At 35.9% G+C, this 12805-nt stretch overlaps 1 protein-coding gene across 1 annotated transcript in view; it reads right to left on the minus strand.

Annotated features, from left to right (window-relative positions):
• Positions 1–2982: 2982 nt before the first annotated feature.
• Positions 2983–12805, minus strand: part of LOC131055455 (CHD3-type chromatin-remodeling factor PICKLE) — a 75652-nt gene continuing 65829 nt past the window's right edge. The window contains exons 29-31 of the mRNA XM_057989943.2: positions 4234–4366; positions 4020–4093; positions 2983–3872 (exon numbers count right to left, since the gene is read on the minus strand). Of these exons, the coding sequence (XP_057845926.2) occupies positions 3405–3872; positions 4020–4093; positions 4234–4366 (675 nt within the window). The 3' untranslated portion in view covers positions 2983–3404. The remainder of the gene's footprint in view (positions 3873–4019; positions 4094–4233; positions 4367–12805) is intronic.

Consider the following 12805-nt stretch of genomic DNA (forward strand, 5'->3'; position numbering starts at 1 on the left):
CCTTCTTTTTGCCAATATGAAAATTGTTCATTGAACAATGTACTTCAAGTGCTCATAGTAAAAAATCCTTGCCATCTATTTAAAAAAGTCACATGGTCAAGAAAGCCAAATCCCCTATTTCAACACCCTATAGCTCATATGGTAAATAATTGCTTGTATTGGCCTAACTATCTACCCACTCACATGACGGTCTAAAAGGAAGCATGCCTACACAATGATGCAATCCTTGAATGAATGAATGGAGAAGTTTTTATGACGTCCACAAGACCATTAGTCTATGGGACCAAGAGTATCATTGTTAACAATTTTCAAGTTCCTTTCAATGTTACCTCTTATGTTGAGGATCTTGATCGAGAAACTCATAGTTTTGTGAAGTCTTGCCTCCTCAAATAGTTCATTTAGACTACTCATCTTCAAATTGTTTTCATATTGTGTACGAATATCCTCATATGTTGCACACTCAAACATGAAATCATTTGGTTTTCACCAGCCCTTTGTTGCGAAAAATAGTACTTCTTTCATCCCTCTTCCTTAGGGACTAGCCATCTACTCGTCTCATATCTAACATGATGAGAATCAGTTCTCAGTTATGGAACAAAAAGTCAGCCTTTCCCTTAATTGTCACCTTTAGGTAGTTTTCCTCAAGGGTTGAACTCTTCCCTTGGAAACGTGAATTGGGATCCCATTCCCTATAAATACACATCCTCAAAATTGAAGTGGCATAGCCTTTCCCTTAATTGCCACCTTTAGGTAACTTACCTCAAGGGGTTGAACTCTCCCCTTGGAAGCATGAATTGGAACCCATTGGCCTTTGTAGTTGGTCAATGTTTTGTAAAATGGTGTCTTTTAATAACATTTTAGTTAATAGAATTTTTTTTTTTAAAAGCTATGCAACTAAATGATGTGATACTATCTCCCCTCTTTTCCCATGCAAGTTCAACATCGTCGAAAATTCAAGGAAGAGCTTAGCTCTAAAGGAGAGAGAAAATATTTTGTTAACAAACTAAAATAAGATGTGAATTTTTTTAACACCATGCAAATCCTTTGAAACAACTCACGTTCATGTATTTACAAATTTAATGATCCCATTCAATATTTTTTACAATGAAAAATTTACATTTTAATAAACTTTATAAACAATATGAGATTTATGATTATAATACATTAAAATTGGATACTTGATGAATATGATAATCGATATTTTCACATACAAAATTCATATTTATTATTTTTATGAAGAAAATTCTCTAACTACCTTCATCGTAATTTAAATTAATAATCAAATTTATATAATATAAAACTTTTTCCCTCACCATACAATACAAAAATTTAGTATCTTTACAAAATAATACAATACTTTTTCCCTCTTTCAATTGTTCTTTACAAAATAGGTTAACTAAACATATAGATTCAATAGAGATACATGCTATCAAAAGAATTTATCAAAATTTATTAAAACATTAAAAGAGTTTTTTTTTGAAAAGAATATTTAACACTTTTTTAAATAACACAAGTATTTACCTATAATAAAGATTAAGAATAACTTCAATACGAATATAATTCTAATGATACTAATGATACAAATAATTAATCAAAAATATATCATGTATAATATATTGATATATCCTCTCAATATTCTTAATATTAAGAAAAGATTGGCTACTCCACACTATTTATAGTTAAAAACACTAGCTATGCAAGTCCAAACCACTTCCAATTTTTTATATTATCCTTTACAATGGCATATGCCTCTAGACATGATATTTCATATGATAAGGATAAATCCTGCACTCACACATTTTACATTTTGAATTAAACTGATTTTTACCAGTATTTATAAAACAATTATAAATTACTACTTATCTATTTACGTATAATATTAAATTTTATATTTTTTTAGTTTAAAAGATGTAAAATAATTTCAATGTCTTTAATTAAATTTTTTATCATGATAGAATTACCCACTTTTCATAAAAGTTGTGTATAAAAGTAATAATAATCTATAAATGAATTATATCTTTTGATCAGTACTAGCTAATGTTTTTTACTCGGTAAACATTATTGATATGGATATCTATTAAATAATAATTAATAACCTGTTTCGCAGTACAGGAGGTTTGAAATGAGTTGGTTGAAAACTGGACTGCAATTAAATCAGAAGATTGAGTCAAAGAGCAAGGGCATCAGATTAGATAGTTAAAAATGAGACAATGGATGCATATATTGAACCAAACAGAATAGTAAAGTGGACCTTAACAAATTGGTCAAAACATGACTTTTATAGCTCTTGCAAAAGATCTTTGGCCTAGGGGACGTTAAAATTTCTCTCAATTTTATTTTGTTTATAGTTATTCATTATTTCATTCAATATTTTAGAATGTAAAGAAAGGATATGTATATTTTACAATATCAGGATAGTGGAATCAGAAAAACGCTTTATTTTAGAATAAGATGCTTTCAAGGATATTAGAGACAAGTATGGCAACTTAATGACTGCTGTTTCAGTGTAAAGATAATTGAGAAGATGGGAATGCTTATCATCTCCTTGAATAAGAAATGAACTGAAATGCAAAAGATAGTTGCATCAAGGTTGGTTGTCCCATAAACTACTTTTAACCTCATGAATGCTAAAAGTTCTATCTGATTTGTAACTTCAATCAGTGAAGGTTAATAAAAATGAATACAGCTCTGAGAATTTTATTTCGTAGAGGATAAGGACAAATTACATCGTCTATACACTTGACAGGTGAAACAGACCAATTTGGTTTGGGAAACGTTTAAAGCTCATCATTTTATCAATATATCACAAAGCTAATGGACAAACTGAAAATATAAAAAATAACCGCATATACAGACATCTCACTTGACTGATCATACAAAATAATCCTTCAACTGTCATTTGAATACTTTACAATGTTTACATTATGATTCTTTGACCGTAACAGAGGAGGGAGAAATCAAATAAATACTGGTCAAAATAACTTGATCCACAAATAATTTGTCCAAATATGAAATTTATTAAGGAAAAAAATTCTCCTGAAACAATAATTTTCATTCATACTCAGATGAGCACATAATACGTTAAAATGGATTGGCAACACCTTTCTATTCACCAGGCACGTGCCATTATATAATATTAAGAATGCTTAATGAACTAACTTAAATCATCAGCTAGAAGCGTGACAGTTTCTATAATGCTTTATACAGGAAGAAAAAATGGATAGTTAAGAATCAATTGACAAAGTCTTGATAAAGTTTTGTTGCAAACCCAAGCTCAAAATTTGTGATTAGATGGCTCAAAAGGTTTAAGGACAAAAAAGAAGCGCATGAACGGTATTGAAGCTAGCCGGCTAGATTAAATGTTCTACAATAGATGAATGAATGCTGACAGGTGCTCCCAGTGCTCAGTCATCAAGGACAATGACTCCCGGATCTTGATTTTCTGTTTTTGGAGAGGTTAGCAGCGAGCCTTTATCTTTCTTCTCTTGTCCAGTTTGAGAGCCCTGACTAAGAACGGACACGGCTGATGGCACTGGAGATGTTGTCTGGGCAGGAACACCAGATTTCTTTGGCGACCCCTTCACATGAGTAAACTGTTGCTTGCTATCAGAATTGACCTCAATCCCGGGACCAGGATCATGCTCAGGATCATCTGATCGAGCATCAGCATCATCACCAATTTCGGAAGGTGGTGACAATTGATTCAAACCTGGAACATCTGTAGTTATCTGTTGGCCTTTGAGAATCTTTCGAACCTCTTCACAGAAGTTGTCAAGAGGACGAAGATTTCTTCTTAAACGAAGTCCCGCTGACTTGTTCCCAGTATATGTTTGAATTGATTCTTGCTCATTATCATTAATCACCTTACACATCTGCACTTAAAACTATAGTTCAGAAAAAGAAATTGTAGAATAGAGATAATATATACATCATGTTAAGAGCTGGATTTTTATTAGCCATACTAGTTATAATTGGCAAAAGCAAGATCGAGCATTAGATTATATAGTTAGGAAATGGACCTCATTGTAAAGTCGAGCTATTTCCAACCGATTTGGCTCATTGTCTGATGCAAATCTTAACACCTCTTCTGGACCTAAGAGTTACAAGTTAGTTTTAGGCATAAATACAAATGGACGGTTAAAATTTCCCCATAAATGGACACCTCCTACTACTTCCAAGATTAAACATCAAATAAATCAAAAAATCGATGAAAGTATCTTGATTACTACTAACCTATTGGCAACAGGAGAGGCGAATTGGAACTAGGCATCTCTGTCTGTTGTTGATTCACAGGGCTTGGAACATCTGCTAGCAGAGGTTCTTGCTCCGGTTCTTCAAATTCAGTCTCAGATTCCTTATGTGATGCCTGGAATAACCAACAAAACAATTTTGTAATCTAATAATCATTTCAAAGTCAGCTCTCTACTGTGTGCAACTGCAAATCATGCTTGTCAAAGAAATGCTGAATTGACAGCCTACAAAAAGGATATGTTGAAAGTTGGGGTACAAAGAAGCGAAAAAAAAAACACACAAGTTTCAAAGATTACTAACAAAATACGGTCATATGCCTTGAAGACTAATACGATATATTACATACAGGAACTTCAAGGCATAATCAAGAAACATTCTTGAATCATACCAAGCAATATATGAATATCCTGAGAAACATAATCATTTGAAGAATTATTAATGACGAGTCAACTGCATATAAAGTTATAAGCGCAATAGAAAGAAATGTGCTAGGTATATAGTTGCACTATCCTACATTGATAATAATTGTGGACGTAGTTTCATGAGGTATTGCTTGCAAAATAACCTTTATTAATCCTTACAAATACCTTTGGGGTCGAAGCCCCCAGGTTTATGTGTTCACATCCTCCACTCTGGAATTAACACTGCTTATGGGGTACTGGTATGCTATGAGTCATATTACCTCGTCATATAATTAATGTCAAAGTTGCATGGACACGGACACGGTATTGGATACGGATACGGATACGGATACGGCTATTTTTTAAGACCCCCAATATGGATACGGCTGGATATGTCATTCATAAAAAACACATACACATATTTAGCATAGTTTTCTAAGTTATTCGAGGAGATTTTCATTACTTCAAAAGCAATATAGAGTATAGACACATAATTGCTACATAAATAATGATAAGTTGAATTGACATTTTACAATGTGCAAAAATAGTAGAGTTGCATTGGAAGATAACCCAAAAAATGGGTCACTGAAATAGAAAAACATTTCATTCGTCTTTCTCATTTGGTGTAGGTTTTGTTAATATCAATAATTTTTTTTAAATGCATGAAAAGTTTTTGAAAATTAAATTTAGGAAGATATACATCAAATTTTTTTAAAAACTCAAATCACATTAGTGTCTAGCATGGTTGGAAATCAAGGATTTTTGGGCATGCATGGGTACAATATTCAACGTGTATCCGGGCTGTATCAGATACGTATCCATTTTGGAAATGGGAACGGATATGGGGATACGCATTCCTAGGGAGGGACAAAGGAGTTTCCGGCAACTCTAACTAATGTAATAAGTGAAAGGTCCTTGTGGACAATAGGCATCAATGAGACATGAGATTAAAAGATAGTTATGATTCATAGTTTTAAAACTCGTGGACTCGCCACGGGAACGGATATGGGGATATGCGTTCCTAGGGAGGGACAAAAGAGTTTCCGGCAACTCTAACTAATGTAATAAGTGAAAGGTCCTTGTGGACAATAGGCATCAATGAGACATGAGATTAAAAGATAGTTATGATTCATAGTTTTAAAACTCGTGGACTCGCCACGGACTCGCGAGTCCATGGGAGCCACGAGTTGACTCGCCAAGGACTCGCGAGGCGAGTCCTGGTGAGTCCATCTGAAAGACTCACGAGTCTTTTGCAAGGACTCACGCAAGTCTTTTGCATGGACTCGCGAGTCTTTCAAATGGACTTGCGCAACCCAGAAAAAAAGTCATGCAAGCTTTAAAATTGAGTTTTTTTTAAAAAAATTTGCCTTCATTTGGCATAACTGAGGGAGTGAAAAATAAAGGAAAAATAACACCCGACACCTTTATAAAATAATAAAAGTATTTTTGGCCTCACGGGGCGCTGCCCCTCCACCCCGCCTTGTATCGCGCAAGGGGCGATGCCCCTTGACCCCAACTTGGGAGCGCTGCCCCCAAACCCCCGTCGAAAAATATAGGGGGAAATTGCGCTGATGGAAGTAGGGAAAATTTAACCTCTGAGTCTGATTAGGCTTCATATAAAAGCATAATTAGCATTGAAGAAATCTTGGTATTATACATTTTAGAGTTGAAAGTTTGAAACTATGAGTATGTGACATGTGTAATGTTTCAATTATGGCTCTTATGTTCTCTATATGCATTAATTTTTTTATGTTTTTTTGTAAAACTACGGTTTTTTTTTTTTGCCGAGTCCTTGCCGAGTCTTTCACGAGTCCGAGTCCGAGTCCAAATTTTTGGTTTGCCGAGTCTGTGGCGAGTCCGAGTTTTTCCACTATGGTTATGATCAAGTGTATGGTGACAAGTGCTTGAGGTCTGAATCAAGCATAGCACGAAGGAATTAAAAAAATAATAATCATATTCTACACTTGTCATCTGAGAGAAAAGGTTAAATTGAAATGCCCCCACACCCTAAATCTTCATGGGAATAACCAAAATGTATGTATATACTATAGACTAATTTTTATGAAGTTAGACGACTGTAACTACAAGTCAAACTATTGTTCCAATTTTTTAGGTGATTAGAGAACAAAATAAGTATGAAGAATGTTTCTTGGAACATATATGCACTACCTGAAATCTATTCAGCCTATTTTCCGAAAACTGACTCCCACCATATACAGTCCCTTATAACAACTTTACAAGCTAAAATCACCTATTTCTGCGCTCAGTAAGTTCTCTCTGGAAGCAGACTTTAGGGTATTGTCCTAAAGAATGTTTAAGCATCCTGCCTTTTTCAGTACAAACATCACCTGGAGCTTTGGTGTCATGCTATCTTTGGCTTGTAATTGTTATCTATGTGATGCTTGTCAATTACACGATTATTTACTATAGTGGCATATGGGATTCATTCCACATTAGCACTTCAAATTATGTGCGGCACATATGCTTCATGGAAGACAATTGAGAGAAAGAGGTGGTTTATGAGTCATTTCCCCACACCAAAAGCTTTGCCAATCTGAGAATTGGTTTTGGTACACAGTTTCTAGGTTGACGGATTAACAAATTCTCTCTCCGGAATACTAACATCCTGAGGTTTTGGTGTCATGCCTTGTAGGTAATATCTAGCTTGTGGTTGTTATTTTTGTGATGTTAATATATAAACTGTTAGTGTAAATAGAATCATTATACAACTAGTTTGCTAATCACCTTTCTAGAATTGACCTCTTCACATTTAGCTTAAGTTTACTTATGTCATTTTATGTTTTTGTCTCACTTGATAGCATTGAGACATGTATCCTCATCACTTGAGACACCTATTACATGCATGCTTGCCACTTGCTCACACACTTGTCAGCTGAACTCACAAGTGTTGCACATTTGGAGGGGTAGTTAATCATTGTTTCCTACCTTCTCATCCCATCATCATTGTATATATAAGCAAGGCTTCTATATACACTTTATACACTCTTCATTTTGTATATGATAGACATAATATTGTGCTTCGTTGCTCACTTGCGGAAGGTTTATCAATTTGAGCTTCTAGATACTAGCTAATTACAACATGGTATCAAAGCCATGCTAGTAGATCCCTTCCTATATCATGAATCTCGCACATAGCCTTATCATCAGAGTCATGGAGCCAAACGAACACTATCAATGCATATGGATGGCTCGAACAAAGAAATACCTTTCGTTTCAACAATTTCGATAATATACAACTTTTGCAATTTTTTTGTTGGTGTATGGAAAAGTTGTAAAACTTTGAAAAAAATAAATAGCAAATGGCCAATTTACCATCTACCCTCTACCCATTTCAGGTGAACATTTGTGTTTTGCAAGAATTTTGGCCTATTCGGTCTATTTTGTAAGATTTTGGCCTATCGAACTATTTGCAAGGGCAGTCAGGGCAGTCATTATGTAGCCATTTTTGGCTATTTCAGCCTATTTGCAAGAAATTTGTGGTCTTCATCAACCTGTTTGCAGGTTTTTGTCTCCTTTCGGAGATTTTCGTTGAGGATCTCATTTCTACAAGAGCCACTTCCTTTGTTGGATTAGATTTTGATGCTTTGGTGTTCTTGAAGAGATCGGCATCCACAATAATCTACACTATATGAGGCTTTCTCCAGCAAGTGGCCACTCTTTGGCCTTTACACAACTGTAGAAGGTTTAAAATCAGAGTGGCATATTTTTTGCTCTCATCAGGCAACAAAGTGCAAAGGGCTTCTGTTTTGGCATTTCAACATTCTGCAATAGCACAGAGAGGTACCCCTGTGACATTAGCAACATATTCTACATTGCTGATGCTTCTGCACCATACATTTTGACCTCATACAGCAGTGCATTGATCACCCATACATCATCTATGTCAAGCACCTCTTCCCTCCGAGTCAACAACACCTAGGAAGCCACATATCTCCAGTTGCGGCCCCACTTTAATAGCCTCAAACTACTCAAATATCTCTGGAGGGATTCAACATGTTTTGTTGCGAAAGTTTCTATTGCAAGTGAAGACATATTAAAATCTTCTTTGTGGCGTCCCACCTTCAGCACTTTCACATGCACATTGTCCCATTTATTTGTCAGCCTTCCAACACATAATCCACGGCCTCTCTGCCCCAACAGAACACCATTTGCATAATCTATCCATACAGCCACATTCGAGGGTTTTGATATTGCTGAGATCAAAAGCTTGTCAGAGATCTGGGCAGAAGGTGTTCATTGGGGTGTATATAGTTCCATCTAAGGCCTTCACCCTGTAATTTGATATATTGCAGCTAGAATGTATTGCCACAACTACCACATTGGTGATGGATTGTATTGAAGTTTGTTTTTCCGATGTGTAAAAAGTTTTCATTGTTGGTAGCACAACACACACTCCTTGCCAACAACCTTTGCCTTAAATTTTTTTCACACACCCTATGCAACTTTCATACTTCCATGCACATGTACTCCTCAACAACAACAAATCTTTGACATGGTTCATTTCACTTGGTAGTCTGCCTTTTATTATTATGTTTATTCCCAAATGAGCTCACAACTATTGCACCTTTGGAGGGATAGTCAAAGTTTCATTCTTATCTTTTCACCTCCTGTACCTTACCTATATATACAAGGCTTCTATGTACATTTTGCACACTCTTCAGTTTATATTAATCGAAATACTAATGTGCTTCATTGTTCACTTGTGGAAGGTTACCAATTTGTGCTTTCAGATTTTGGCTAATTCCAATATGGTATCAAAGCCATGCTAGCACATTCCTTCCCGTATTGTGACTCCCATACATAGCCCTATCATAGAAGCATCATGGAGCCAAACGGACACTATCATTGCATCTGGAAGGGTCAAAAACAAAGAAATACCTTTCGTTTCATCAATTTTGGTAAATTCTCAATTTCTGCAAATTTTTCGCCATTGTACAAAAAAGTTGTAAAAGCTTGAAGAAAAAATTAGCAGATGGCCAATCTGCCATCTACCCTCTACCCATGTTTTGCAAAAATCTTAGTCTATTCGGCCTATTTTGTAAGATGTTAGCCTATTGACCTATTTGTAGGAGCAGTCATTGTGCAGGCATTTATGGTCATTTCGGCCTATTTGCAAGAAATTTGTGGCCTTCATCAGCCTAATTATAAGTTTTTCTCTTCTTTTGGAGATTTTTGTTGAGGATTTCATACCTAGAGGAGTTGCTTCCTTTGTTGCTTTGGATTCTGATGCTTCGGTGTTTTTGAAGAGATTGGTGTCCACAATAATCTGCACTACGTGAGGCTTTCTCCCAGAGAAACGGGAATCGCCCAAAATCGCCGATTTTGGGCGATTCCCGAGTCGAGTTGCCCTCCCCGAGTTTGCCACGCTCGGACTCGGACGAGTCCAAAGGGTCAAAATCGCCAAAATCGCCAACTCGGCAAAATCGCCCAAAATCACGAGTCTCGACGACTGGACTCGGCCGACGTTGGGCATAATGAAAGTAAAAGAAAAAACACAATTTAAAAGGTTTTTTTATGATGTTTTTTTTTGGTTTATTATGCTATGCCCCTAAAACTGAACTTCATTTCCTTCATTTGGCAAAATAGGAGAAGAAAAGTGAGTTGTGAAGAGAAATAAGGGTTCACTGAAGAAAAACCAGCAAGGAGGAAGCTCAAGATTCATCCATTCATCACATCGGGGCTGCATTGTACTTTGATTTGGTGCATCAAGAGTTGGAAAAGAAGAGTTTGCAGCTCATTACGAGCTTTTTGTAAGAGGTAAGTTTGATTTTTTGAGTTTTCTTTATTTCTTGTAAGCAAAAATTTCATTTTCTATTCATTTCATTTGAAAGTTTTACATTTTTTTCCAAAATCTTTTGTATGTATGGTTGTATGTAGGGTTTGTAAATTTTTTTTTTTTTAAAAGTAGGGTTTGAAATTTTGATCAAACCCTACATTTCTTATTAATAAATTTTACAAACCCTACCTTAGTTTTTTTTTTTTAAAAGTACAATGAGAATGAATGCACAAATTCTCAAATATTATTTTTTTTTTGTATTTGTAATATCTTATTGCAGCAACCTTCACTTTCTTGTTTGCCTCAATTTTTACAAAACTATCATACAATGTCTTCTTCTAGACCCCCACATAGAAAGGACCCTGCTTGGAAGTTTCATGAAGATTTTCTTGGGCAAAAAAAAGGGCAGACAAAGTGTATGTTTTGCAAAACAATATTCCATGGAGGCATTTATAGATTGAAATACCATATTGCTGGTGTACGTGGCCATGATGTCGAGCAATGCGTAAAAGCAACTATTGAGGCTACACGCGAGTGCTATGTAATGGTTGAAGCACTTGAAAACAAAAAGGAAACGGCAAAGAAGCAAAAGGAAGATTGTGCGGCCATTGGAAGTGGAACAGCTTTAGGTTGTGTTGGAGGGCCTTCTTCCATGCCTCCATATTGTCCCCCTCACCGTGCTACTGCTAGCACTTCTGCTTCTACAGGTGGCAGTGCTAGTGCTCAGGTTCCTTGCACTGCCAGTGGTAGTGGGAGTGTTAGCATTGGACCTAGAATTCGAAAATCTAGGTTGGATTCCTTCTTTGAGCCTCGCTCTATTCCTAGGTCCCAACAGTCGCTTGAGGGCATGGGTTTGAACAAGGAGGTCCATGATGCCGCTAAAATGGCAGTTGGTAGGTTTTAGGTCTACAACAGTGTTCCATTCTTTGCAACTAGGCGAATATCTTATGTTTGATTGTTTTAATATTTATAGTTTGATTCTTTGTTTGTTTTTTTCTCGTACATAGTAAATACTTATCTCATTTAATTTATTTGTGACAGGTCTCCTTATTGGTAAGAAATGGTTGATGCCCTTACCATATACGGGGCGAGGTTCAAAGCCCCTTCTAAATCTGATTTAAGGGGATCAATTTTGACTGAATTAGTGCATGATGTGAAGAGGGAATTAGCTGATCAACGCCAAATATGGAGTACTAAAGGTTGCACAATCATGACTGATGGTTGGACGGATAGGAGAAATAGAACTCTCCTTAATTTTCTTGTTTCTTCCGCAGGTGATTGATTAATTTTAATTTCATTTAGTCATTAATTTATTATTTTTCATTTAATGATTTATTAAATGATCATTGATCTTGCTTTATTTTTTATTTCAGGGGGCACTGTTTTCATCAAGTCCATTGATGCCTCCGCACATTGCAAAAATGCCACATTCCTGTGTGAAAAAATTGAGGAGGTGATCGATGAGGTGGGTGAGGAGAACGTGGTGTAGGTAGTCATCGACAATAGAGCAAATTATGTTGTTGCAGGTAAACTTTTGATTACAAACTAATTTTGTTTGCAAATTAATTACTATTTTGTAAATTCATTAATTACAATGCAACAAATTATGTTGCTGCAAGTAAACTTTTGATGGAGAGGCACCCATCTATAGTTTGGACTCCATGTGTCGCCCATTGCATTGACCTCATGTTGGAGGATATTGGAAAACTCCCATGAGTTAAGAGATGTGTGGAAAGGACGAGAAATATTTGCAAATTTATATATAAACATTCATGGGTGTTAGCTCTTATGAGACAATACACAAAGCAGAGGGAGTTAGCTCATCTTGGAATCACCAGATTTGGCACTAACTTCATTACATTACAGTCCATGCTTCGGTGTAAGGTGACCTTGAGACGTATTGTTGTTGGTGAGGAGTGGTCTTCCTCTTCCTATGCTACTACCCCTGCAGGGACAGATATGGCAGGTTGCATTTTTTATGAGGGAGGCTTTTGGAGTCCTTGTAATGAGATTGTGAAGGTAAATTTTTTATAAATTCTACAATTTAAGTTTTTGTTTTATAATTTATTCATCATTTTCTCTTATTTGCTCATTTTTCTAAATTACACAATATTTGCAATTTTGCAGTTTGTTAAGCCCTTGGCGGTTCTCCTGTGAGTTGCGGATGGAGAAAAGCCCACAATGGGCTACAAATATGAGGGCATGGATAGGGCCAAGGAGGCCATCAAATCCGTCTATTCAGGAGATGAGAGCAGGTATTGTCCCATTTGGGAAATTATTGATAGGAGATGGCATAACCAGCTTCACAGGCCCATCCATGCAGTAGCATATTATCTAAATCCGACATTCCATTTCA

Source organism: Cryptomeria japonica, chromosome 2 (assembly GCF_030272615.1).
Source record: "Cryptomeria japonica chromosome 2, Sugi_1.0, whole genome shotgun sequence".
Classification (NCBI taxonomy): domain Eukaryota; kingdom Viridiplantae; phylum Streptophyta; class Pinopsida; order Cupressales; family Cupressaceae; genus Cryptomeria; species Cryptomeria japonica.